This window comes from Anolis carolinensis, chromosome 2, assembly GCF_035594765.1.
Source record: "Anolis carolinensis isolate JA03-04 chromosome 2, rAnoCar3.1.pri, whole genome shotgun sequence".
Taxonomy (NCBI): domain Eukaryota; kingdom Metazoa; phylum Chordata; class Lepidosauria; order Squamata; family Dactyloidae; genus Anolis; species Anolis carolinensis.
In genome coordinates this window covers 253,358,393-253,384,106 of record NC_085842.1, presented here as the reverse complement: position 1 = coordinate 253,384,106, position 25,714 = coordinate 253,358,393, and the positions used below count along the sequence as shown (strand labels likewise).

General features: G+C 40.6%; 1 protein-coding gene across 5 annotated transcripts in view; it reads right to left on the bottom strand.

Moving 5' to 3' along the window:
* Positions 1 to 20,451: 20,451 nt before the first annotated feature.
* Positions 20,452 to 25,714, bottom strand: part of ercc6l2 (ERCC excision repair 6 like 2) — a 94,086-nt gene continuing 88,823 nt past the window's right edge. For all 5 annotated transcript variants that reach the window (XM_062972084.1, XM_008103213.3, XM_062972085.1 and 2 more), the window contains one exon: positions 20,452 to 24,505. In XM_062972084.1, coding sequence (XP_062828154.1) covers positions 23,599 to 24,505 — 907 coding nt within the window. In that variant the 3' untranslated portion in view covers positions 20,452 to 23,598. The remainder of the gene's footprint in view (positions 24,506 to 25,714) is intronic.

Here is a 25,714-nt window from a genome sequence, read left to right as displayed (position 1 = left end):
ACCTCCAAAGAAGGAGCCTCGACCACAATCCATGGCAGAGAGTTCCACTGCCGAACAGCCCTCACTGTGAGGAAATTCTTCCTAATGTTCAGGTGGAATCTTCTTTCCTGTAGTTTGAAGCCATTGTTCCATGTCCTAGTCCCTAGGACAGCAAAAAAACAAGCTTGCTTCCTACTCCCTATGACTTCCCCTCACATATTTATACATGGCTATCATGTCTCCTCTCAGCCTTCTCCTCTGCAGGCTAAACATGTCCAGCTCTTTAAGCCGCTCCTCATAGGTCTTGTTCTCCAGACCCTTGATCATATTAGTTGCCCTCCTCTGGACGCATTCCAGCTTGTCAACATCTCCCTTCAATTGCAGTGCCCAGAATTGGACACAGTATTCCTAATGTGATCTGTCCAAGGCAGAATAGAGGGGGAGCATGACTTACCTAGACACTAGACTCCTATTTATGCAGGCCAAAATCCCATTGGCTTTTTAGCCACCACATGACATTGTTGGCTTATGTTTAACTTGTTGTCCATGAGAACTCCAAGATCTTTTTCACACGTACTGCTGTCGAGCCATGCGTCCCCCATTCTGTATCTTTGCATTTATTTTTTTCTGCCTAAGTGGAATATCTTGCATTTGTCCCTGCTGAACTTCATTTTGTTAGTTTCGACCCATCTCTCTAATCTTTTAAGATCGTTTTGAATTCTGTTTCTGCCTTCTGGAGTATTAACCACCTCTCCCAATTTGTTGTCGTCTGCTAACTTGATAATCATGCCTTCTAGCCATTCATCTAAGTCATTAATAAAGATGTTGAACAGAACCGGGCCCAGGATGGATCCCTGTGGCGTTCCACTTGTCACTTCTTTCCAGGAGTGAGCACCCGGTGAGCACCCTTTGGGTTTATTCACTTAACGAATTACAGATTAACCTAACCGTAGTTTTGCCTCCACCATTTGACTAGCTTGTTTTCCAAAAGGTCATGGGGGACCTTGTTGAAGGCCTTACTGAAATCCAGGTACGCTACATCCACGGTGTTCCCTGCATTGAACCAGCTTGTAACTCTATCAAAAAAAGAGATCAGATTAGTCTGGCATGACTTGCTTTTTGATAAATCCATGTTGACTATTAGTGATGACAATAGTCCCGTGTTCTGGGGAAAGTGTTCAACGACCCTTCTACCCAAGCTGGGGGCAGATCTTCTGCCGGAAGTCACACTAAGCTGATTTAGGTAAGTATGATGAGGTCCATAGACTCCTATGAGAAATGATGATTCTTCAAATAGCTGCGACCCAACCTATATAAGGCTTTTTAGGTCAAAACTTAGACTTTTAATTATGGCAAGAAACAGACTGGCAACCAATTGAACTGTTGTAAAAAAGAAATCATATGCTCAGTTGTTTATAAGGCACCTAGACTACAGAACGTGTGGCCCCCCAAATGTTGTTTGAACTCTCCTTTCCAGCAGTCCAAGCCAATCTAGTCAACAGTGAAATATGGAGTGTGAACCTTGGGTGAAGATTCCCTTCTCTGTTCAACACTGACTAGCTAGTTGCTTTTTAGAGTTTCAGGAAGCAGTCCTTTCTAGTCTCAGCTAGTTATGCCATGGATGGAAACTGATCACCTGCATGCAAAATGTATACTCTGCCATTTAGTTTTCCCTAGCAAGGCAGTCCGGAGGAATTTCACACGAAGCTCTTTGCATATCAAAGAATCAGGACAGGTTAAACAGCAAAGAGGTAACACAGACAAAAAGGAAGGGCACTCTTCTCATAATCCTTGGAAACCTTTCCCCTGCCTCCTCCTCAAGGAATTTACCAGTTTTCAACTCATCCTCTCCTCAGGCATTTCTGTATATAAGGGTACAACAGGGTGCTTAAATTTTATGACTTTCTTTGCATAGTACTTCAGTCCGTATGGCATATGTCCCTCTAGAGGCCAGCAAAGTATCAGAAAACAGCTGCAGCAAAAGGCAGGATGTTGCTGTGTAAACTCAAGACTTACTGCCCTTGGTACATTGTAACCTTCTGCCAGCTTTCCAAGGTCTGCCTGGAGGTTTCAGTCTGTCTGGTTTGTACAGCACTTACTGCTGCAATTTAAAACCCTTCCATTCCTTGTTAGGACCACAGTTGTTAGCAAAGCAAATATACTGTGTTCTGTTAAAGCGGGTTCCCCTCATGTTTGTCGATGGAGTTGCTGTGGAAAGAGGAGCCTGAAGGAAAGAAAACAGAGCTTGGTATGGAAGTAAGGAATTTAAGTCCCCGGACCCATCCCTTTTCAATAATTAATCTGTATTCATAGTGACAATTATCAATATTTTCTCTTTTCAATTAAAAAACCCACCTTGATAACACTTTTATATGATCAGGATTACCCAAGATATTTTGACTGCCTGATATCAGTCCAAATCATGATCCAATGAAATTCATGTACATAGCAATAGTTATTTATCAATTAAAGTATTCAAATACCATCCTGTATCACAAGACACTCAAAATTGAGCAAGTCATTTTGTTACATGAGGCAGAAAGTTATCTGAATCACCTCTTCTCATTTCTATCAGTGAAAATACAACAATAAATTATATTACTACCTTTTCCTAAACATTCATAACATGAAAAATCATGATTGCTGATGTGACTGCCTCCCTCTACTTAACAGTAGGACTGGCCTTGGATTTCGTTAAGGACATGTCTTCCCAAATACCTGGGTATTTGATGTACAATCTATCTCCTAAGGATGGTGTACTGTGACCTAGACATACATTTCCAGTGTCTATATTCAGCTACCATGCAGGTCTGGTCCTACTCAATAATAGCTGGTCACTCCCATATTACTGGGAGAGGCCCCTTCTACACTGCCATAAAATCCAGATTGTCAAAGCAAAGAATCCAGGTTATCTGATTTGAACTGGATTATATGAGTCTATACTGCCACATAATCCAGTTCAAAGCAGATAATCTGGATTTTATATGGCAGTGTAGAAGGGGCTAGAGTGCATCTGGGTTTGAGCTATCTTTGGAGGAATTGTCCAAGGATTTTGTCCAAGGTGGGCAAACTGGCATTAAGCCAGTTTTCTTTATTTTATATTTTATAATAATTACAGTTGCTTTTTGTCAAAGCAGAAATTGTAAAATTGCTCTGATTTTTTAAAATTACAGAACTATAATTTTTTATTGTGACAGAATCAAATCGAAAACATACTGCAAGTCACTTCTGGTGTGAGAGAATCGTCCGTCTACAAAGACGTTGCCAGGGGATGCCCGGATGTGTTACCATCCTGTTGGGAGGCTTCTCTCATGTCCCCACACGGGAAGCTAGGGCTGACAGATGGGAGCTCACTCCATCTTGCAGATTCGAACTCCCAACCTTCAGGTCAGCAGTTCAACCACCACAAAGATTTAACCCACTGTGCTACTGCAGCCCCAATAACTGTAATGTAAAAGATCGAGGTGATGAGAATATGTGGAAGTGCAATCACTGGATCACACATTGGGGAATCAGTGCAATTGAAGAGTAGTGCAATATCAAAGGTGCTCAACTTGGTGTGTATCCTGTATCAATGACAGCACAATTGTAGTGGGACAGTGGGGTTGTGTGATAAAGTCTTAAGGCACCAAATTTGTTCAGAAATTGATTTTAGTATCTTAGATGACTTATTTAAAACCTGGATTGAAAATCTGGTGTGAATTCACTGCCTCTTTTTTATATGGGAGGCACAAGCCACTGCAAACCCTACCATTAAGCGAATGACTGGCTATTCCAGGCTTCAAATTTTAGATGTAATGCATCTGTGAAAAAGGATGAAAGAGAAGTGTGGATGGCCTAAGTTTCAGGCTCAGATTATTTCCTTTCCTTCAGGAACTTCTATAGCAGAGGTTCCCAAACTAAGGCCGGCCACAGGCTAGATGCACCCCTCCAAGGTCATTTTCCTGTCTCCCGCCCTAAACTTTAGATTTAAGGTTATCCTAAGTCTGAAATGATTTGAAGGGACACAACAACAATCCTAATTATCTGGACTATCTCATCAGCCAAAACCAGGCTCACACTTCCCATTGAAATACTGGTAAGGTAAAAGGTGAAGGTAAAGGTTTTCCCCTGACATTAAGTCTAGTCGCGTCCGGCTCTGGGGGTTGGTGCTCATCTCCATTTCTAAGCTGAATAGCCAACATTGTCCATAGACACCTTCAAGGTCATGTGGCTGGCATGAGTGCATGGAACACTGTTACCTTCCCACCAGAATGGTATCTATTGATCTACTCACATTTATATGTTTCTGAACTGTTAGATTGGCAGAAGCTGGGGCTAACAGCAGGAGCTCACCCCACTCCCTGGATTCGAACCACTGACCTTTCGGTCAGCAAGTTCAGCAGCTCAGCAGTTTAATCTACTGCACCACTGGAGGCTCCATTGGTAAGGTATGTTGATTGAAATTGTTCTTCATTTTAAATATTATATTGTTTCTTCATGGGGTTTTTTTTTTGCATTACAAATAAGATATGTCCAGTGTACATAAGAATTCATTTATTTTGTTTTGAAACTATAGACCAAATCCCCAACATCTTTGGGAACTGGGAGCTTTTGCAGAGGATGCAACCTTATTATTTTTGGAAGATTCTGGGAGCAACAAAAGATTTCTTTCTCACAAAAACGAGGTTTGTGTTGAATGAGGAAACCCAGGGAATCTGAAAGAATCAATGGCCCATGCTTTCTCCTTCTGTTGCATAGTGGAAGGAAAACAATTTTTTAATTGCTTTGATATTGTATATGAATGACCAGCGATGGCGAAACGTGCTTGTCAGATATTCAAACTTATATTCCAGAGTAATTTGATTAGCTTTGCTTTGGATATTAGATACCTTGATGGGATACCAGAGAGATAGCTTCCAGGGGTAGAAAATGGAGGCATTGTCCACCTCATAGGAATTCTTTTACCCAACAAACTTTGACTGCAGTCTCTAAATTTGCAGCACTGTGAAGACTCAGGGACATTCAAAATTCAAAATGCCTAGAACCTTTGTTGAATTCACATTTCCTTGGTAATAGTGCCTGCACTTTTTCATTGGATGCCTATTTCTAAATGCTCAACTAGAGTTTTTAGTTTCCTGCAATGCTAGAAATTTAGGAACTGAAGGCAACCTTCTTGAGAAGGACAGACATCTTGTGGGAACAGAGGGAGGCAATGGCCTAATTTTGTCTTCCTTGTAAATAAATCTCTGGAGCAATTTGTTGTTATTGTGTGCTTTGAAATATGACATTTGGTGACATTAAATTAAACGTATCACAGGAGTTTCTTGGCATGATTTCTTTAGAACAATGGTTCTCAACCTGTGGGTCCCCAGATGTTTTGGCTTTCAACTCTCAGAAATCCTAACAGCTGGCAAACTGCCTGGAATTTCTGGGAGTTGTGTCCCATTGGCTTTTGGCCTAAGGGCCCAACCTGTGACTGTCCAATGTAGTTTTGACCATGTTGAGAAAATTCTTGACTATTCAAAAGGTGGTGAGCTACAGTTCCCATATGACTATGTGAATAATGTTTGCTCATCTGAAATAGGCAGCACACTGTAGAGCTTTCAGCTGTCACCAAAAATATGGAGGACTTGATGTGGGTTAGACAGATCACCACCCACTGACACCAATATATAATAATAATAATAATAATAATAATAATAATAATAATAATAATAATAACAACAACTTTATTTTTATACCCCGCCCCATCTCCCCGAAGGGACTCGGGGCAGCTTACATGGGGCCTGGCCCGATAAAACAAACAAATAACAGTAACAAAGCAATAAAACAATAATCCCGGTATATGGAGGATTCAAACTCGTTATCACTATTAACATTGCCACCAATGTTATATTCAGGAACCTCCTCTGTGTTAGGATATTTAGAGAGTCACACGAGACACTTTATGTGAGGAAAAACAATAAGGTGTTGTTTATTTGTTCTTAAACAGTAAAGATGCGTAGTAGTTTCAATAGCAAGTTAGGCTTATTTCTTACAAAGGATGGTTTCATAACTTGAATTTGTGAAAATATTTTCCTTCACACAGGAAAAACAAACAGGATAATTTAAACCTTTAAATCCACTTCTTCTGGGATTTAACACCAGCACTCTAAACTATTGAGTCTCAATATAGTTCTCAGCCTCTCTTCCCCGGCTTTTAATTATATTCCTCAAAGAGGTATCTCTCTAATAACACCGTTCCCAAGACTATCTCTATCTTTACACTCCAAACACCAACCAATCCCCTAACTGAATGAATAATTATCTGGCTTCATAGCTCCAACTGTCACTTTGGCTCTGCCCATCTCCAGTTGCTAAGCAACTCTCCCCATTTACATCAGCCAATCAGACTGCACTTCCAGTAATGGCTGCCTGATCACTCCTCCCCCTTGCTCTGCTTAGCTTTTGCAAGCAAGGTCTGAAACTACTGTACACTGACCTTGTAAGGTAGACTAATCCATTACACACACCAAGAAATTCAGCTGAATATTAATCTGAATTAAATTTAACGAATCAATAAAATGAAGATAATTTGGTGAAACTAACAGGGATGCCACTTAATCTACCGAGAAAGGTTAATCTGTGCTTCCATAGCTATTTTGTCCATTTTGAGGACTTTTGAAAGGTTTGGATTTTTCCACTGGACAGTTAATATGAATACTTCATAAAAATGCTTTATGAAGTATTTTACCACCAACTACATTGATCTTTATTTCTGTAAAACCTCTCCATGGGAGATGAAGAAAATATGACTAAGGCTCTCAAAATCATTCTACCCAGTATATTTTTATTTCCGCCTTGGGGGGAAAATGATCCTTATTTCAGTTAACAAGGCTATTTCTTTCTTTCTTTATAAGCAACATGAAATGTGCCATGTGCAAATTTATCTCTTTGGTTTTACCATCGGATTGAAGACCCCGAGTGGAGTGGGTGCCTAGGAGTACAATTTCCATACTTTTCCTAAGCAGAAGGCATTTTTCAAAGAAGCTGGAGTCATGTGGGTGGGCAAAAGGATGGATGGATAGACAGACGGAAAAGGGAGTTTCCTTCATGGCTTTCCAATAATTGGTATGTGGTTTACATTCCATTCATCTGAAGGACTGGGATATTAATCAGAACCAGGCACCGGCTACTAAAACTACCTCTAGCATTCAAAAAACATGCGCCAGCGTGTTTTCTCACATGCGTCTTTGCCTCAACACCCGCAGTCCCTGGGGAGAGGTTGCGGTCACTTACTAGCAAAGCTCAGCTGCAGGTACTATAATGGGATCAGCCATGGCGATCTTTTCCAGGGAGAGGTTTTGCTGATTGCTAGTTTCAGAAGTGGAATCGTTTTATAGACTGGGAGGCCTTTCTCCTCTTTTAAATTGGCTTAACTCATATGCAGAAGAAATTGATGCGGGAACCATCCAAGTTTTGGAAAAACCTCATTCTGGATCGAGTCATGGAGGTCTGGCAGTTGCTTCTGGCACCTGGCAGCCGGACATTAAAGCAGCCAGGCAATGAACAAAGTCTTACTGCTGGCAGCAACGTTTACTGTGCGGTTAGGAAGTATACAAAAGATCTGGCTGGGAGCACCTCATGGTCATGCAAGCTTAGCTTTTGAGCTCTCTGACAGTGGAAGGTATGGAACGTGGCATTTGACTCGTATATCCAGTCACATAGGGAAATAGGCTAATGACAAAGGGATGTTTAGGATCTCAGCCCATGACTCCTGGACAGAGCCACAGCCCTCCAGGGAAGAGCAGGGACCCTATCACAGTACACAAATATAGCAATATGATCCCCATGGTTCCATCCTGTAAAATTCCATGGAGTGCCATTTAGGGTGAGGCATTTAGAGATTTCAGCCAGAGACTTCTAGTGCCTTTCCAGATTCCCTAGCATTCAGCCATGACACTTATTGGAACCATAATGTTATATTGTCCCTGGTGTTAAAATTCCCAACACTGATACATATTCACAGATCAAACATCATTTTGGACATAATTTTTGACTTCTCAGCATAGGATTGTTATTGTTTCTGTGTTCCTTCAAGTTGCTTCCAACTTATGGGAGCTCTAAGATGACCCTATCACAGGGTTTTCTTGGAATGACCTGTTGAGTTGCCTATCTTTAAGGCTGAGAGTGTGTGATGTGCCTAAGGCCATCCAGTGAGTTTCCATTTCCAAGCAGGGAAATGTCTTGGTCCAACACTCAAATCACTACATCTTATTGGGGTTCTGGCAAAGGACAAATGACACCTCATAAAGGACAAATGTGCCCCATAAAGAAGCTCAGCAGGCTAGCAAATGAATTCCTTCAACACAAAAATCCAATTGAATAACTGGTTGACTGACTGATGTATTTTGAACCCGCATTATATTAAAAATAAATCTGAGCAAGGTACCCATTTCTTACAGAGAGTTGCTGTGCACAAAGGACATGCCACGTGGGCACACCTGCCAAAGAAAGTGATTTAAAGTACCTTCCAGGCGGTAGGGATGAGTAACCAGAAGGTTGCTTGTCCTCAAAATGAATTAAGGTAAAGGTTTTCCCCTGACGTTAAGTCCAGTCGTGACCGACTCTGGGGGTTGGTGCTCATCTCCATTTCTAAGCCGAAGAGCCAGCATTGTCCGTAGACACCCCCAAGGTCATGTGGCCGGCATGACTGCATGGAGCGCCGTTACCTTCCCACCAGAGCGGTACCTACTGATCTACTCACATTTGCATGTTTTCAAACTGCTAGGTTGGCAGGAGGAATGAATTAGATCCCCTCAAACAACCTAGGCAAATGGCGGTGGAGACATGTTGTTTGAAAGCATATTCAGAAGACTTTAATTTTCCCCAACAACCAGATTCTACAAGATCTTGAAAGTTTAATCATTTATGTCTTGACAAATCAGGTCAAATCAAGCCGCCCCGAGTCCCCGTTGGGGAGATGGTGGCGGGGTATAAATAAAGTTTTATTATTATTATTATTATCTTCAGGTGGATTTTTTATATCCTCAAAGCTTGGAAGTTCCAGTTTTTGTTACTGTGCTGATTTTATTGTAGCTTCATACGATAGTTATTTAATCCAAAGTATTTTCTGAAAGAGTCCAGTATTACCAAAACACAAGCCCGGGGGCAATGCCAGAAGAGAGAAAAAAGTCTTGAGAGCTTCCAATTATTTTTAAGTACGTGTTTATTCACAACTTGCATCCCGTTTCTTTCTTGAAATATGCCAGGTTTCCTTCTGTCCCTCCTCCCTTGTGTCCTTTCTTTCCCCTGTTTTATCACATCCAGTTTCATGCAACATTCCAGAAACTGAGCCTTAAAAAAACTAGGAGCTATTGTTACAGAACTAAGTGCTTTTGCAGTATTATACTGGTAAAGCATTAAGAGCCTTTCATTTTCGTGCTAGCATTCCTCTTTCCGTCACTTGATCTCTGTTGAATCTGTGACTTGGAAACAGTAGCTGTATTTACTGGCATCAGCTGTATTAGTGAGTTCCAAGAATTTATGCAAGGTAAGTTCTGATAAATTTCATTTTGGAAAATACTAAGTTAATTTAAACTGACCTGGGAAGTGGGAATGAAAAGCCCTTGATAATGCTTGGAGCTCCCAGGAAATTCTTCAGGATGAAGTAAATGTGTGCATCTCAAAAATCAAATCAAAAAGCACAAATACAAACCTGAGACTTGCCAAGGTTTTTAAAAACCCATTAAAAATACTTCCCCAGATTTGAATACTTTTAAGAAAAAGTTTATGAAGACTTTTGGCATGTTGTAAAATTGATGTATAAATTGTAATGAGCATCGATAAAGACACCTAACACTTCACATGATAGCCAAATCTATTGGATCTCCAGCTATTTAAGTGGAGCGCAGAAAGTGACTTTTTAGAGAGCAGCTTTTTTGTTATTTATTACATTGTTTGAAAAGTAACTTGTCCAAACGTATCTCCCTCTATGAACCACCTTGGAGGTTAAGATCTTCTGGGCAGGCTCTGCTCTCGGTCCTGCCTCCTTCTCAGGTGCGGTTGGTGGGGACGAGACAGGGCCTTCTTAGTGGTGGCCCCTCAGCTGTGGAACTCCCTTCCCAGTGAAATTAGATCAGCTCCTTCCCTCCATAATACAATTTGGAATGGCTCCTGGACTATCATTTCAGATTTGTGGGTGTTTAATAGCTGATTTTAATTGTATAAATGTAATGTGTTAATATGCTATGGTTTTGTTTTGTTTTACCTTTTAATTATTTTAATATTTGTGTTCATTGGTATCTGTTTGTTGTAGTATTTCATTGAATATTGCCAACTTGGAAGCCACTCTGAGTCCCCTTCAGGGTGAGAAGAGTGGGATAAAAATATAGTAAATAAATAAATAAATAATTTTTCATTGCTCGGTATAATACTGAAAAATATAATTCATGGTATTGCTTATTATACAGGTCCATTGCTTTTTTATAATTTTTTTAAAGAACCATAGAATCAATAAAAAATGGCATAAAAATAATCTTCTCAAAGTGCTTCTAAAAATTCCCTTCATAGTAACGTTTTGATGGTAACTAGAAGCTGTTACTGTTGCACCAAAGTAATGTTTCTCCTATTCGTAGTGTTACTTTTGAATTCAAAAGAAAAAATGTGAAAAGATCAGTATACAGCCATTATATAATGTACACATATTGAATCTTCTATGTAAATAACTATACCTGTATTCAGCTCAGCAATCCACAAACTCATGTATATTGGATATTCCTCTGTTTAGCATCACATATAAGCATCCTTTAGGGGTACATAGACTCTGAATTGACACCAAGTCATCTTTGAGTATTCCTTGCCTATGAAATTCATGGGGTTGCCATATATTGACAGGTGGGTTGAAGGACACATATACACAAATATGTTGCTATGTAACTATGTTGCTACATAAGGTGATGGATTACATGGCACCTCGTCTCCATTTAATGTACAGAGGCCTGCTGGACAGGCATGTTAGACTTCAGCACTGGCTGAAGGAGAGTTCCTCCATTACATGGAAAGCATCAGGACCATGTTGTATGGAAGAGGGAAACAGCTGTAGATGCCAGGAAAAGAGCACAGAGGTTGCCAAAGGTGTGGACCCAGGATCCACTGCCAGAGGTGATACTCAACTCTGCTTAATAGTAGAGCTGGAACTCACTGGGAACCAAAACACACAGCATCATTAAACAAGTCATCTTTGTGGAGAGAAAATGTGAGGTATAAATAATAATAATAATAATAATAATAATAATAATAATAATAATAATAATAACAACAACAACAACAACAGAACACACCAGACATCACAGTTGTGGAAAAGAAAAAGGTTTGGATCAGGTGGTCCCGGTGGTGATCGGCACACTGGGTGCCGTGCCAAAAGATCTTAGCCAGCATTTGGAAACAATAGGCATTGACAAAATTACGATCTGTCAACTGAAAAAGGCCACCCTACTGGGATCTGCACGCATCATCTGAAAATACATCACACAGTCCTAGACACTTGGGAAGTGTTCGACTTGTGATTTTGTGAAATGAAATCCAGCATATCTATCTTGTTTGCTGTGTCATACAATAAAATAATAATAAGAATAATAATCATCATCATCATCAGGAGGCAGAGGGCTTCTGCAAATGAAACAAATGGTAGAAGAAGAGAAACATGCACTAGCAGATTATGTGAAAGACAGTCAGGAACCAACAATGATGGAACTCAATAGTAGAAAACTGCTTGAAGTGCAAAAGACATAGAGTGATTACTGTAAGAATACAATGCAGAGCAGAAGAGAAAACTGGTAGAAGAAGGCTCTCCATGGACAGTTCCTGTAAAAAAAATGAGAGCAAAATTGACAAGGAAAAAACATGGATGTGGTTCACAAAATGGAACTTTTAAAAAGGAGATGGAGGGCCTCATTCTTGCATCCCAAGAACAAGCAATTAGAACAAATGCCATCAAAGCCAGAATTGAAACGTTGACTACAGATTCCAAATGTAGACTCTGCAAGGAAGCAGATGAAACAATGGATCACATACTCAGCTGCTGCCAGCAGATTGCACAGACGGACTACAAGCAGAGGAATAATAACATTGCTCAGATGATCCACTGGAACCTGTGCCACTAATACCACCTGCCTGTGACACAAAAACTGATGGGATCACAAACCTGAAAAAGTTACAGAAAATGAATGCATAAAACTACTCTGAGGCTTCTGAATTCAGACTGAGTTTTGGAGCACAATACTCCTGACCTCACAATTATGGAAAAAAACAAAATATGGATAATTGATATTACAATCCCAGGCGACAGCAGAATCGACGAGAAGCAACTGGAAAAGCTTACATGATACGAGGGTTTAAAGATCGAACTACAAAGACTCTGGCACAATCCAACAAAGGTGGTCCAAGTGGTGATTGGCACACTGAGTGCAGTGCCTAAAGATCTTGAACAACACTTAAACACAATCAGCACTGACAAAATTACAATTTGTCAGCTGCAAAAGGCCACCTTACTCGGATTTGCACACATTATTCGTCCACACATCACACAGTCCTAGACACTTGGGAAGTGTCCGACGTGTGATTTATTTTATTTTATTTTATTTATTTACAGTATTTATATTCCGCCCTTCTCACCCCGAAGGGGACTCAGGGCGGATTACAATGAACACATATATGGGAAACATTCAATGCCAACAGACAAACAACATATATAGACAGACACAGAGGCATTTATCATTTTTTTTTCCAGCTTCACGATTCCGGCCACAGGGGGAGCTGTTGCTTCACTGTCCAGTAGTAGCTGTACTTCCTCATTCCATTCCTCGTGTTTTGCTGGCAGTTTTATGATGTTGTAAATTAGTTAAATTAGCCTCCCGCATAAAGCGTACGTAACTTTTCCTAATTGACAGATGCAACTGTCTTTCGGGGCTGCATAGGTCAATAGCAAGCCAGGCTATTTATGGTTGGGGGCTTAACCCGACCCGGGCTTCGAACTCATGACCTTTCGGTCAGTAGTGATTTATTGCAGCTGGTTACTAGCCAGCTGCGCCACAGCCCGGCCCAATACAACAGCCAGCATATTGATCTTGTTTGCTATGTACTAATCTTGTTGTGTATCTAATAATAATAATAATAATAATAATAATAATAATAATAATAATAATAATAATAATAATAATATCAGATTTGGAAGAGACCCCCCAAGGGCCTTCCAGTCCAACCCCCTACCATGTAGGAAAAGCACAATATAAGAATTCAGTTTTTTTATTTTAAAAAATCCTCCAAAGAAAGAGACTCCACCATACTATGAGGCAGCCTATTCCACTGCCAAACAGCTCTCCCCTTCAGGAAGTTCTTCTTAACATTTTGGTGGAATCTCTTTTTCGACAATTTGAATCCATTGCTCCGAGTCCTAGTCTCTCGAGCAACAGAAAACAAGCTTGCCCCCTTCTCAATGTGACATCCTTTCAAATATTTAAATATGGGTGTCATGTCCTTTTAAAATTCTGAATTCCCCCATTGAAAAAAATAAGTTTTCTTTAAAGGATAATTATACTGAAATAAATGGACTGGTTTGTTCAGAATGCTTTGGGGACAAAGAGTGTTTACATTGTGCCTTTGGTGGAATACATCTAATCAGTTGACCTATTTCTCCAAACCTCTCTGTAAATGCCTGAGTAAGCGGCACAGCTGAGAACCACAGGGGACTCCTGTGGTACAGTCAGTCCATTTAATCATTTCCCCAAAGTGTTTTTTCCTCCTTTCCTTTCTGACCAGGATTCGGTAGCCTTCTGAACACAGCCAAGCCCTGTAATCTGGCCTTTAAAACTTGGAACAGTTCCGCCGCCCTAACCATTTCTCTTTCCTTTGGTGCCCATGCGTTACCATTTAAACATAGCAGAGGAGAGGGGAAGTCCCACCCCGGCTAAATAAGTTAGCTTATTCACTTTTGCTGATAGCAGCAGTCCACCCACAGCGTTCTTTCACATCTTTTTTTTTCTCTTTCCCCTTGTGTTTAGGATAGTGGATAAGGGACTCATTCAGTGACGCACAAGTTTTGCCCAAGCCCAGAATGAAGCATGCATTTCATAAAATGAGAAAATAACCTCAGAGACCACACACACACACACACACACACACACACACACACACACACACACACACACAGAATGCAATTTCTGGACATGGGCTCCCTCCTCCCCCCCCCTTTTCCTCCCTCTTCCCTGTCCTTCACCCTCCCTCTCCCACACACATAGGCTGGCCTGCAAAACAAGATGATGACTGACATTCTTAAATCCTTTAAGCATCAGTCTACAATGCACGGGCAAAAGGAGGGTTTTCAGAGCTTAGGTGGCTGATTGTTAGCAATGAGCTGATGAAAAAATGGATTACTACAGTATGTGCCTGACATGCCAAAGAGTAAAGTCACTGATATCCTTCTCCCATCCCCACCACCATCCCATCCCCTGTTCCACTTTTATGGATAGGCTTTCAAAAGAAAGAAAGGCAGCTGATCGGTTTGCTGTATTTTTAAAAGAGGGACAGTTAATGACATATTGGCAGGTTTCTTGGGAGAGAAGCAAGACAAGGCAACAAGTGAAGAGAGATAGTTTCCAAGTTTGTTGTGTGTTTGCTTGCAAAGATAATGGGTGAAGCCGATTGGCTGAGCCTGCAAAGGATCTGGGGATTGATTTTGATGCTGTTTCTGTTCGGCTGCTGCAGAACCAGTTTGGACAAGTTTTCAGTGCTGACTGAGTACTGCTAGTGAAGAGAGCTGTGTACTCAGTGAGACCTTGCTATTTGAGGCCTGTTTCCTGCTGAGAAAAAGGGAGAAGAAACAGGACTATATTCTTCTCTGAAGCAGATTTGTGGACTGAGAAAGGACTGTTTATGACTGTGGACTTCTGTAAGTGATCAGAGGGACCATTGTAAATACAGTAGACTCTCACTTATCCAACATAAACGGACCGGCAGAACGTTGGATAAGCGAATATGTTGGATAATAAGGAGGGATTAAGGAAAAGCCTATTAAACATCAAATTAGGTTATGCTTTTACAAATTAAGCACCAAAACATCATGTTATAACACAAATTTGACAGAAAAAGTAGTTCAATACACAGTAATGCTATGTAGAAATTACTGTATTTACAATCTTGGCACCAAAATATCATGTATTGAAAACATTGACTACAAAAAAGCATTGGATAATCCAGAACGTTGGATAAGCGAGTGTTGGATAAGTGAGACTCTACTGTACTACTGTTTTTTGATCTCTTGGAATCAGTAAAGTTCCTGTATTTTTGTTCTGCAAACATGAGTAGCATGTTATTCTTCTGCAGGTGACTCTGGATTGCAGGCACGTGTAAGAGCTTCCATTTATCATCATTAAAAAAGTAAAGGTTTCCCCTGATGTTAAGTCCAGTCATGTCTGACTCTGGGGGTTGGTGTACATCTCCATTTCTAAGCCGAAGAGCCGGCATTATCCGCAGACACCTCCAAGGTCATGTGGCCGGCATGACTGCATGGAGCGCCGTTACCTTCCCGCCGGAGCGGTACCTATTGATCTACTCACATTGGCATGTTTTCGAACTGCTAGGTTGGCAGGAGCTGGAGCTAACAGCGGGCGCTCACGCCGCTCCCGGGGTTTGAACCTGGGACCTTTCGGTCTGCAAGTTCAGCAGCTTAGCGCTTTAACGCACTTCGCCACCGGGGCTCCTTTTTATCATCATTAATCCATAACAAATTTCTCTTCCTAGAGATAGATTTATTTCACTTCCTGTTGTCTCACCCTTGTTCTTATCTAGGAATCATTTGTAAGTCAAATGTTTGTAACTCAGGGACTGCCTATAATGATTTGTTAGCACTGTACACATGAAACCTCATTTTTTAAAAAATTCATTTCAGTAGAGATCTGCCTATTCATGCAAATGCTCACTCCCAGCAGCCAGCTCTTCCCACCACTAATTCCCCTCCCAATTCCACAGTGAAGTGATGCTGCCTGGTGGTCGTATGCCAAAAATTCTGGATACTCTGTAGAAATGTAGCGCAAAAGGTAATTTTTCTTAATTAAAGCATTGCATGCAAATCATCAATGATTCTGAATGATATCACCTGCCTTTTGTGCCATTACTCAGAGATATCCCTTGTGATATTACGAGGGGCCCTCACTATCTCTCAGATAGGTCTTAAAATCTTAGCATCTAGGATGACAGATAATCCTGGTGGTGAGGAATAGCTGCGCAAATGTTCATGACATGAGTGATGACTGCTGCTGTTTTACATGTGGCAAAGCTGAATACAGTGTTCCCTCACATCGCGGGGGTTACGTTCCAGGACCACCCGCAGTAAGTGAAAATCCGCGAAGTAGGGACACTATATTTATTCTATGTATGGAGGAGAGCAAACCACAGACCACTTACTAAAATGCAGTCTGTACTTTATTTTAACATACAGCACACCAGCAGAGAAGAAGAATGGAAGCTAAATAACCCTTTTTTATTTCCAACCCTTCCCTACCCTCCCCGCTCTTTATTTCTCCCTTCCCCCCTTCCAAAACCCATTGCACACTGCAAAACCCCGCAAAACAGCAAAAATACCACAATAAATGTGTACATTAATATTAATTGAAAACCCGCAAAACAGCGAGGGAGCAAAAAGTGAACCGCGAAGTAGCGAGGGAACACTGTATTTAAAAATCAAACATTTTGTTAAGATCTGTCAGCTGATGACAGTCAATGTTCTAGTTTTTTTCTCAGGCGACTTGAGAAATTGCAAGTCACTTCTGGTGTGAGAGAATTAGCCACCTGCAAGGATGCTGCCTAAGGGATGCCTGGATGTCTTACCATTCCGTAGGAGACTTCTCTTATATCTCTGCATGGGAAGCTGGAGCTTACAGATGGGACTCACCTCACTCCCCAGATTTGAACTGCCAACCTTTTGGTCAGCAGTCCTGCCGGAACAAGGGTTTAAACCCTTGTGCCACTGGGGACTCCTTAATGTTCCAGTTGACATAGTTATTTTGCAACAGTCATGGTTGTTGTTTTGGTGGTAATCATCATCATCACCATCTCAGTATTTCTGCTTCGGTATCTGAATGGTGAGCACAAAATCCATTTTAGAGCACTTCTTATGGAGCACTTTCAAACTTTTCTCAGGCAGATAACGAACTGGCACCCAGTATTTATGTGAAATATACCAGTATTGAATACTGTCCCAATATAACTTGTATTAATCTCAGAAACATTTTAAAAGGTAGAATCTATCCCATATGGAGCATGTGCAGAACACATGCTCCTGTGCAGTGTAAAGATTTTATCCACACTTATATCAATCTTTATAACTTCCTTCTGGTTTCACCACTTCTGACTAATCTGACCATCTGAAAGTCATGCACGAAAGAAAGAACGGGTAAAGGAAAGCAGGGAGATGAAAATCCAAGAGTGGTCAAGTCATTATCACACGACACAGCCATTAATTTTGCAGGCTTCTGCCCTCGGGGAACAATGCAATCAACATTTCTCAAGAAGGAAACAGAAGCAGGGCCCCTTCCCTTTTGGTGGTCCTGCGTATCTGATGTAAAGGCAAACATGTCCTCCCCACTGTAAATCTTTTCTATTTTAAAGTTGGAATTTGCTGGAGAAACTGCATCAACATGTTACAGACCATTACGGTGCAGCTGACTCTAAAGATTCAATGATTTTGGTATCATCACAACTGCTTTAAAGATGGGAAAATGAAAGTGGAGCATGAATTTTGCCGACGACAGCTGAATGAAATGGAGGCACGGAAAAGGCCTACCAGGTTGCATCAGAATACCAAACCCCCCAGATAGCCTTAAATCAGTTTAACGCTTTCAGTTTCAGTGACTTCTGGTTTCAATTTTGGCTGATTTTGGGGTGATTCTGGAAGTTCTAGTAGTGTGGTAAGAAAGTCAGTGTGGTATAGCAGTTTAGACATTGACTAATTCGGAGAGTGGGTGGGCTCCCGCTGTTAGCCCCATCTTCTGCCAACCTAGAAGTTCGAAAACATGCAATTATAAATAGATCAATAGGTACCGCTCCGGTGGGAAGGTAACGGTGTTCCATGCAGTCATGCCAGCCACATGACTTTGGAGGCGTCTATGGACAATGCCGGCTCTTCGGCTTAAAAATGGAGATGAGCACCAATTCCCAGAGTGGGACATGACTAGACTTAATGTCAGGTGAAAACCTTTACCTACCTCTGGGTTGTTGTGAGTTTTCTGGGCTGGAACATTGCCATACAGCCCAGAAAACCCACAACATCCCAGTGATTCTGGCCATGAAAGCCTTCGACAACATATCAACTTTGGCTCTGGAGACCAGGATTTGGATCGTCACTTAGCTATAGAAATTTACTGGGTAATTCTGAGCAAGTCACACTCTCACAGCTTCAAGGGAAGGCACACATACCCTGAACAAATTTTTAGCAAGAAAGCGGCATGATAGGGTCACCTTAGGACCATCCCACTTTCATCCTTGTTTTTTGTCCCCTTCCTTTTCTGTCATGACTTTTCGATTGTAAGCTTGGGGGCAGCGAATATCTTTTCCCGCAACCTTTTAAAACAAAAATGGTGTATGCAACATGTCAGCAGCGTGATCAATTATCAATGTTGCACAGATTTAACTGAAATCATAATTGGGGATGGAAAGACATTTTATTGGCTTTGACATACTTGATTAAGTCAATAATTCACACTTCTTGAGACTATAAGAAAACATGGTTGTCATCTTAAACATTTACACATTTGTACTTGTGGGGAATTTTAAAAATGAATAGAAGTGCACACAAAACAATACACATATTTTAAATGCTAACAGGGGAGGGAGGGGGAGAGATGCAGAACCTGCTTTGGCCAGTGGAAGAAATGTGAGTATATCAGGTAAAGTACAAATAAATAATACTAATTAAGAAAAATGTGAAAAATGTACAGATGTCAGTGCAGGAAGAAAGCACAAAGTCTTGTAACTCCTAAAAAAACAAGATTGGGAAGAAAGTGAAACTGGGATTCCGAAACTTGACAAGATGGAGACATAGAGATTTTCACACCCCTAATCATCATACATACCCAGTATCTCAAACAAGAAAAATACTTTCTTGGAGTCCCCAAACTTCAATTTTTAGCAAACGTACCAGGATCCCAACTAACACAGGGACAAAGCGAAGCTTATAGCATCTTCCCATGACCAAAAGCAGAACCTGCTACACATCAAATGTAAGCTTATTTCCAACTGGGCAGCCATCCAGACCACAAAAACCACCACAGTTCACAGATTGCTGTGTTCAGCATTAGTGCCCAGTGTTCAGAGCAATTTCCCCTTGCATGGAACAGTTTATATACTGTACTCAAAGGCAAGAACATACACAAATCCTTGTATTAATGTAGGGTTACATATGAAATTTCAAAACTTGACAGTCACACAAATCAAAATGGCTTTGTTTCAAGGAACTATGTATCAGGAAAAAAATATCCTTCCATGTTGTCCATTTAGACTTGGGCTATATGATAAACATTGTGGCAACAAGGAATTTACACTGCTTACAATATAGTAATTTTGTAATCACTGAAGGATTAGTTTCTTATTAGGTGACTGTATTGTAAATACGCTTCCATCTCTGCCTAAGGGATAAAATGCTAGCTAGCTTCTTGTACGTATAATAGTTGTCCAATTGCGCATATTTGGCCATGATCTCTCCCTTGACTATTCCAAGCCAATTTACTTGATGTATTGAAAATCTGACTCTCCTCCTCCTTCCCTCTATTTCCTTTTCTCTCTCTTGTCTGTCAGTCTGTCTGTCAGCCCTTACCCTTGCCCTTGCCCTTGCCGTGTCCAACTGTGGAGGTTGGTGCTCATCTCCATTTCTAAGCTGAAGAGCCGGCGTTGTACGTAGACACCTCCAAGGTCATGTGGCCAGCATGACTGCTTGGAGTGCTGTTACCTTCCCGCCGGAGCAGTACCTATTGATCTACTCACATTTGCATGTTTTCGAACTACTAGGTTGGCAGAAGCTGGGGCTAACACCGGGAGCTCATCCCGCTCCTGTGTTCGAATCTGGACCTTTTGGTCCACAAGTTCAGCAGCTCAGCAATTTAACACGCTACGCCATCAGGGGCCCCATCTGTCCTGGGTAGAGACCTTAATATCTCTTTGCCATTGAAATGAAAGTAAAGCATGGCTTTTGTTAAACTTTTACTATGATAGTAACCAAAAGAAATGTAGCCAGGAATTTACGTGGATACAAGCTGTCTGAATAATCCAAAATAGGTATATCTATTTATATATCTGTTTATCAAAAAGATTATAACATTTTCATCACCATCGTCCTTCTCATCAAAAGGGAATTCCAAGAAGCATGTTGTTTAGGATGCTATATTGGTTTACAAAATATACTGAGCCATATAAGAACAAGTAATATTTTATCAGATAAGTACAGACTACAAGGATGAAGACTTGCTTATAAAATATTTTTATTTTCAGAACATTTGCTTATAAATTAATCCAAGCTAAAAAAAACAGTCATCCATCATTTTTCTTTTCAAAAATCCTTGACAATTTAGGCAACTACTTCACTTTAAAACAGAGAACAAAAACAATAGCAGCTCATACATGGGCCAGTAAGGTGACTTCTGATCAAGACTAACAATGTAAGAAGTTGCAGAGTATATGGAAATGCATTGACCAAGGCCTGCCCTGCAGTTTTAATTCATTTCCATGCATACATCATTCACAAGTTACGAACATCATAGCGCAATGTCTGGTAATCTATATCCACTTGATTCCATAATGTTTGTACCTATTTACTATTCCAGTAACAGGCATGATCAACTGAACCAGGAAGATGGCAATCTCTACATTTTCAGGCTGTGAAGGAGAGAGAAAGGGGATTTCTCATTGCTCTAGATCAGTGGTTTCCAACCTTTTTCGACCAGGGACCACTTAACCAGGGACCACGTGTCTAGGGTCTACTTTGACCAGGGACCACTTTGACCAAGGACCACTCTCTAACATTAGTACCAAAAGGGTTATGGATCAGGTTTTGGCCAACTTTAGATTTGGTTTGGTTATTTGGGGTGCTGATTCAGAAAATTGCAGTGAAGAAACCACATCAGCACTAGTTTCTACTACAAAACACATGCCATCCAGTAGTTGCCATCTGCTCACCCAGAGAAAACCATAATTAATAATCTAGAGCTGATGTGGTCTATCCAATGCAATTTTCTGAATCAGTTCCCCAAATAACCCCAGGAACAAGCTGCTAAGGAAATGGAGACACCACGGTGCCCTCGCTTCGAGGCACCACATGAAACGGCTCCACTCAGGAGGAGGAGAAGCAGCAGTAAGGAGGCTTGTTGTCGCACCTTTAGTGGGTAGTCAGCCTCTCCCCTCCTGGCATCCCCATTGCCTCGACACTATAAGATGGTTTTGTGAGACCAGTTGCTCTCATTGCAACGGTGCAGTAACCACGAGGCCACGGACCATATTTTAGTTTTTGGGGACCACTGGATGAACTACACTACTGCAATGACTGATCCTGCCTTATGTTATATATGAAAACAATATACCTTCTGAATAGCTGTCCTCATTACAGAAGACAAAAGTAGCTTAATTTTAAAGTATTTGCAAGTAATTTTTTCAATCTGCCTTAAACACCACTGAACAGCTAGATTTAACATATTGAAACTTAGAAGACAACTGAGACATCTTTTTCATATTAGCCTTTTAAAAAGATTTTAAAATTACGGTATTATACATACTCGTGTATAACAGTGTCTTTATTACCTATATTTAAAATATTACAATAGAACATTCTAAACCCAATAAAAATGTGGCAGAACTCTCATGGCTCAATTCAAACACTGATTTTTAGTTTAAGCAAGTATGATTTGTGAGAAAGTAATGGATACCTTACAGGCCTGCGCTGTTAACTTTGCATAAATGATCCCAAGGGAATTGCTCCCTTTTTTTTCTTTCAGATACCACAAATTAGATAATATAGAGATAATATGCTCTTGCTCAATCTTCCTTCAGGCTAATTTGACAATGTCTGTAGACATTTACATCTTGATAAATTTCTGAGGCTTGCTCATGTTCTTTGCTTAGTAGTTGCCAAACAGAGTTTACCACTGAACAAATGGTTATAAGACGTGGTAAGCAGAGCAAAATTAGAATAAATTCAATACAAGCCTTATTCAGTCATTTCTTAAGTGTATGAGGGCAGAAGGAAATCACTAGTAACACACATCATCACTTGTGCAGTCTTCTCTGCTTGCAGGAAGAGTCTGAAGTTGAAAGCTTCCTCTATCACAGTTTTGCTTTGACCTGTCCCTATTCATGAGTGGGAGGGCAATGAAACTAGGGATAGGACTAGCATATTCCCTCCTCCTAAGACAGTTACTATATACACTTAAAGAATTACTGGACAGTTGTGCTTGCAGTAGATTCACTGAAATCAGTGGGACTGAAGTCTCTCACTGACAGCTTAAGTCTCACTGATTGTAATGGCCTACTCAAAACAAGGCTAAACAGATACAGTCCACTGATTCTGAAATGTTTATAGTTATGTTTTGCTTGACTTTGATGTCTGAAAGTATTCTGAGCATAACTTGTTCAAACAGGTTTCAGTTACATTCTAACTCCATGTTTCCCTCATAATCGCTGCCCAGACAATTTCAGAAAATGTAACTGATAAACCTGTAGGCCAAAAGATCATAATTAAAACACATAGTTGCTCACCTAATGGGGCTAAACACTCTGGGCTCAGAGATTCTCATGGTCCCCTTCCTCTCACGGTTAACAATTTGATTAAAGGAAGGTTAAAACTATACGGAGACATGGGGAACTCGCACGGGAAAGTTTATATTATTTTCTTTATCTGATTAAGGTAGGTAAAGGTTTTCCCTGACATTAAGTACAGTCGTGTCCAACTCTGGGGGCTGGTGCTCATCTCCATTTCTAAGCCGAAGAGCCGGCATTGTCCGTAGATGCCTCCAAGGTCATGTGGCTGGCATGACTGCATGGAGCGCCATTACTTTCCCGCCGAAGCGGTACCTATTATCTACTCACATTTGCATGTTTTCGAACTGCTAGGTTGGCAGAAGCTGGGGCTAACAGCGGGACATCACTCCGCTCCCCGGATTTTAACCTGTGACCCTTCAATCTGCAAGTTCAGCAGCTCAGCGCTTTAACACACTGCACCATCAGGGGCCCATTTATCTGATTAACATTGATTAAAAAAAACCCCGATATTTAGGCCAGAAGCCACACAGCTTGCAATAACAAAAACAAGAGAAAAATATCCAAAGGTGCTACAAAGACACAGTTTTGTTCTGGATATTCATCCAATGAATTTTAAATTTCTTCACCTTTTCCAAGGCTATTTCCTTTTGCAGCTGCTTCAAAACATCTTCAAAATGCAGAAGAAGAAACTCTTTATTTTGAAGGAACACTAAAAGGCAAATATCCTTGGAAAAGGAAAGAACTCAGCATGTTTGAAATGCACTGGGCTAGTTAACAGAAGCCAAACTAGTATTTCATAGAACCTGTATATAATTTCCCTCTTGCTTTATGGATATTTACACATCGCATCTTATTCCTGGGTTAAGTTTCTTCATCTGTGTCACTTGTGCTATATCTTTTCCATAAGAAATTGTCATTTTTCTTCCAAAGTGGTTTTTGTTCTTCTTTTTTCTTCTTAGACAAAGGTGTTTCACACAATTTCTCTACAACTGCCAAGTCTGTGAGTTTTTGGAGGCCCTCCTCATTCTGTTCATTCAACATATCCCAGAAGTCTTTTGCCCGAGTTTTTGCTTTTTCCGCAGGCTGAGAAAGAGACCTCCTGGGTGGTTCTCTTGGCCTACTTTCATTACCTTTGAAGAGGTCGTGCAAAATAGAGGTGTCTCCTAGTAAGTCTGTAAATGAGTTTTCCTCGCATATTTGAGTCTGTCTGTTCTCTAACTGAGACGAAAAGGGTTTTCTTGGCGACTGTGTCCCCTTCAAGTTTGGCTGTCCTTTAGTAGTATTTGCAGACAGCCCCTCAATTATTCCTGATTTACTGCTTAATGAGTCAGATGCCATAAAGTCTTTGAATGCCTGACTGTTTCTCCCACTAATGCTATCTTGGTTAATGACAGTGGGCAATTGTTTATCCTCCCCGTTATGACACACAGCAGCCTGTATGCAGGGATAATATTGAAATTGCTTTCCTTCTGCATCATGTCTTTTTTGGACACACACATCGGCTGAAGGATCAGACTTTGATTTTTCATTTTTAGAAATGGACTTTCCTTTTCTGGACAAGGGTCTATGTACATCAGTTTCCTCACTTCCCTCTGCAGCACAAACTGGAACCTCGATTTTTAATAAGTCCTTCAGTTCTGGGTATTTTTCACCATAAAATGCTTTCACCATTTTCTGCCTTTCTTCTGATGTTGCTCTGGTAATATATCTTGCAAAGTCTTCCACTGGATTCTTATGAAAATGAGATGCCATTTCTTCAAATTGTTTCCTGCAGTTATTAAGAGAAAATAAGAAATGTCCTTACTGTCACTGTGATATAGACACTAAGCAAACAAAATAAACTGGACAACAATCTGATAAAGTCAACAAATTACAATTATTTCCAGGCCAGCTTAAGAACAAGATTGCTAAAGCTCTGGTCTTGAAAAATGTAGCTAAATGTAAAAGAAAAGCGTAATATTCGGAGTGTATGAGGGTTCCCTGAGGGAAGGGAAAGCTTCAACTGCACATTCTGTGTCCCCTGATCTTTCTCCTGTTGTTTCTTTTTATTACTCTACTTCTCAAAGGAAGCTTGCAACATATTAAACCAACCTTTCCTTAAATGGTCCAGGAAAAAAAAGGCAAAGAGTTCAAATATAATTAATGAGTTGAAAAAACATAGTCAAAAAGAAGTGCTTCTGCAGTATTTTGAACAGGGGAAAAACACAATTTAACTGCCTCATCACACTAGAGCATGAATCCACTTTAAATCTGGCTTTTGCCTCCTGAAGAATTCTGGGGTTTGTAGTTTCATGAGGCCCAGGACCTGTCTGGCTGAGCTGTTTAAAGCCCTCTCGCTAAAGTGTATTTAAAGTGGATCCAAGCTCTAGTGTGTGATGAGGTCATTATAGATACAAAAAACTGCCATTTGGAGTCCTTCTAGCATTCTCAGGAACAGGAGAGGTGGGAAATTGCACAAACTATGTCCAGCTGTTCAGGTCCAGGCTATTTGGCTGACTGAATCTCAAGTCGCTCCTGACACACAAAGGAAGTCCCCTTGTACAAACCTGCCTGGACTCTGAGATCTTCAGGAGAGGCCCTCCTCTCGGCCCCCATCTCAAGCTTGGTTTATGGGAATGAGAAAGCAGGCCTTCTTTAGCAGTGGCTGCCCCTCGACACTGGAACTTCCTGCCCAGGGAAAGCAGAATGTCCCCCTCCCTGTTGTCCTTCAGGCAGCAGGTTAAAACCTTTTTATTCAGATGGGCTTTTAAAGAATAAGGTTTTTAAGATCTGGTCAGGGTGTTTTTTTTAACTTTGAATATGTTTTAATGGATTTTAACTGTGGATTTTTTAATATTGATTATATTTAATTCTGTTTTAATGTTTGGATATTTTTATATTTTTAATTGCATGGTAATGCTTTTATGTCAAGTCACTTTGAGTCTCCTTTGGGAGAGATAAAGCGGGATATTATTATTATTATTAATAATAATAATAA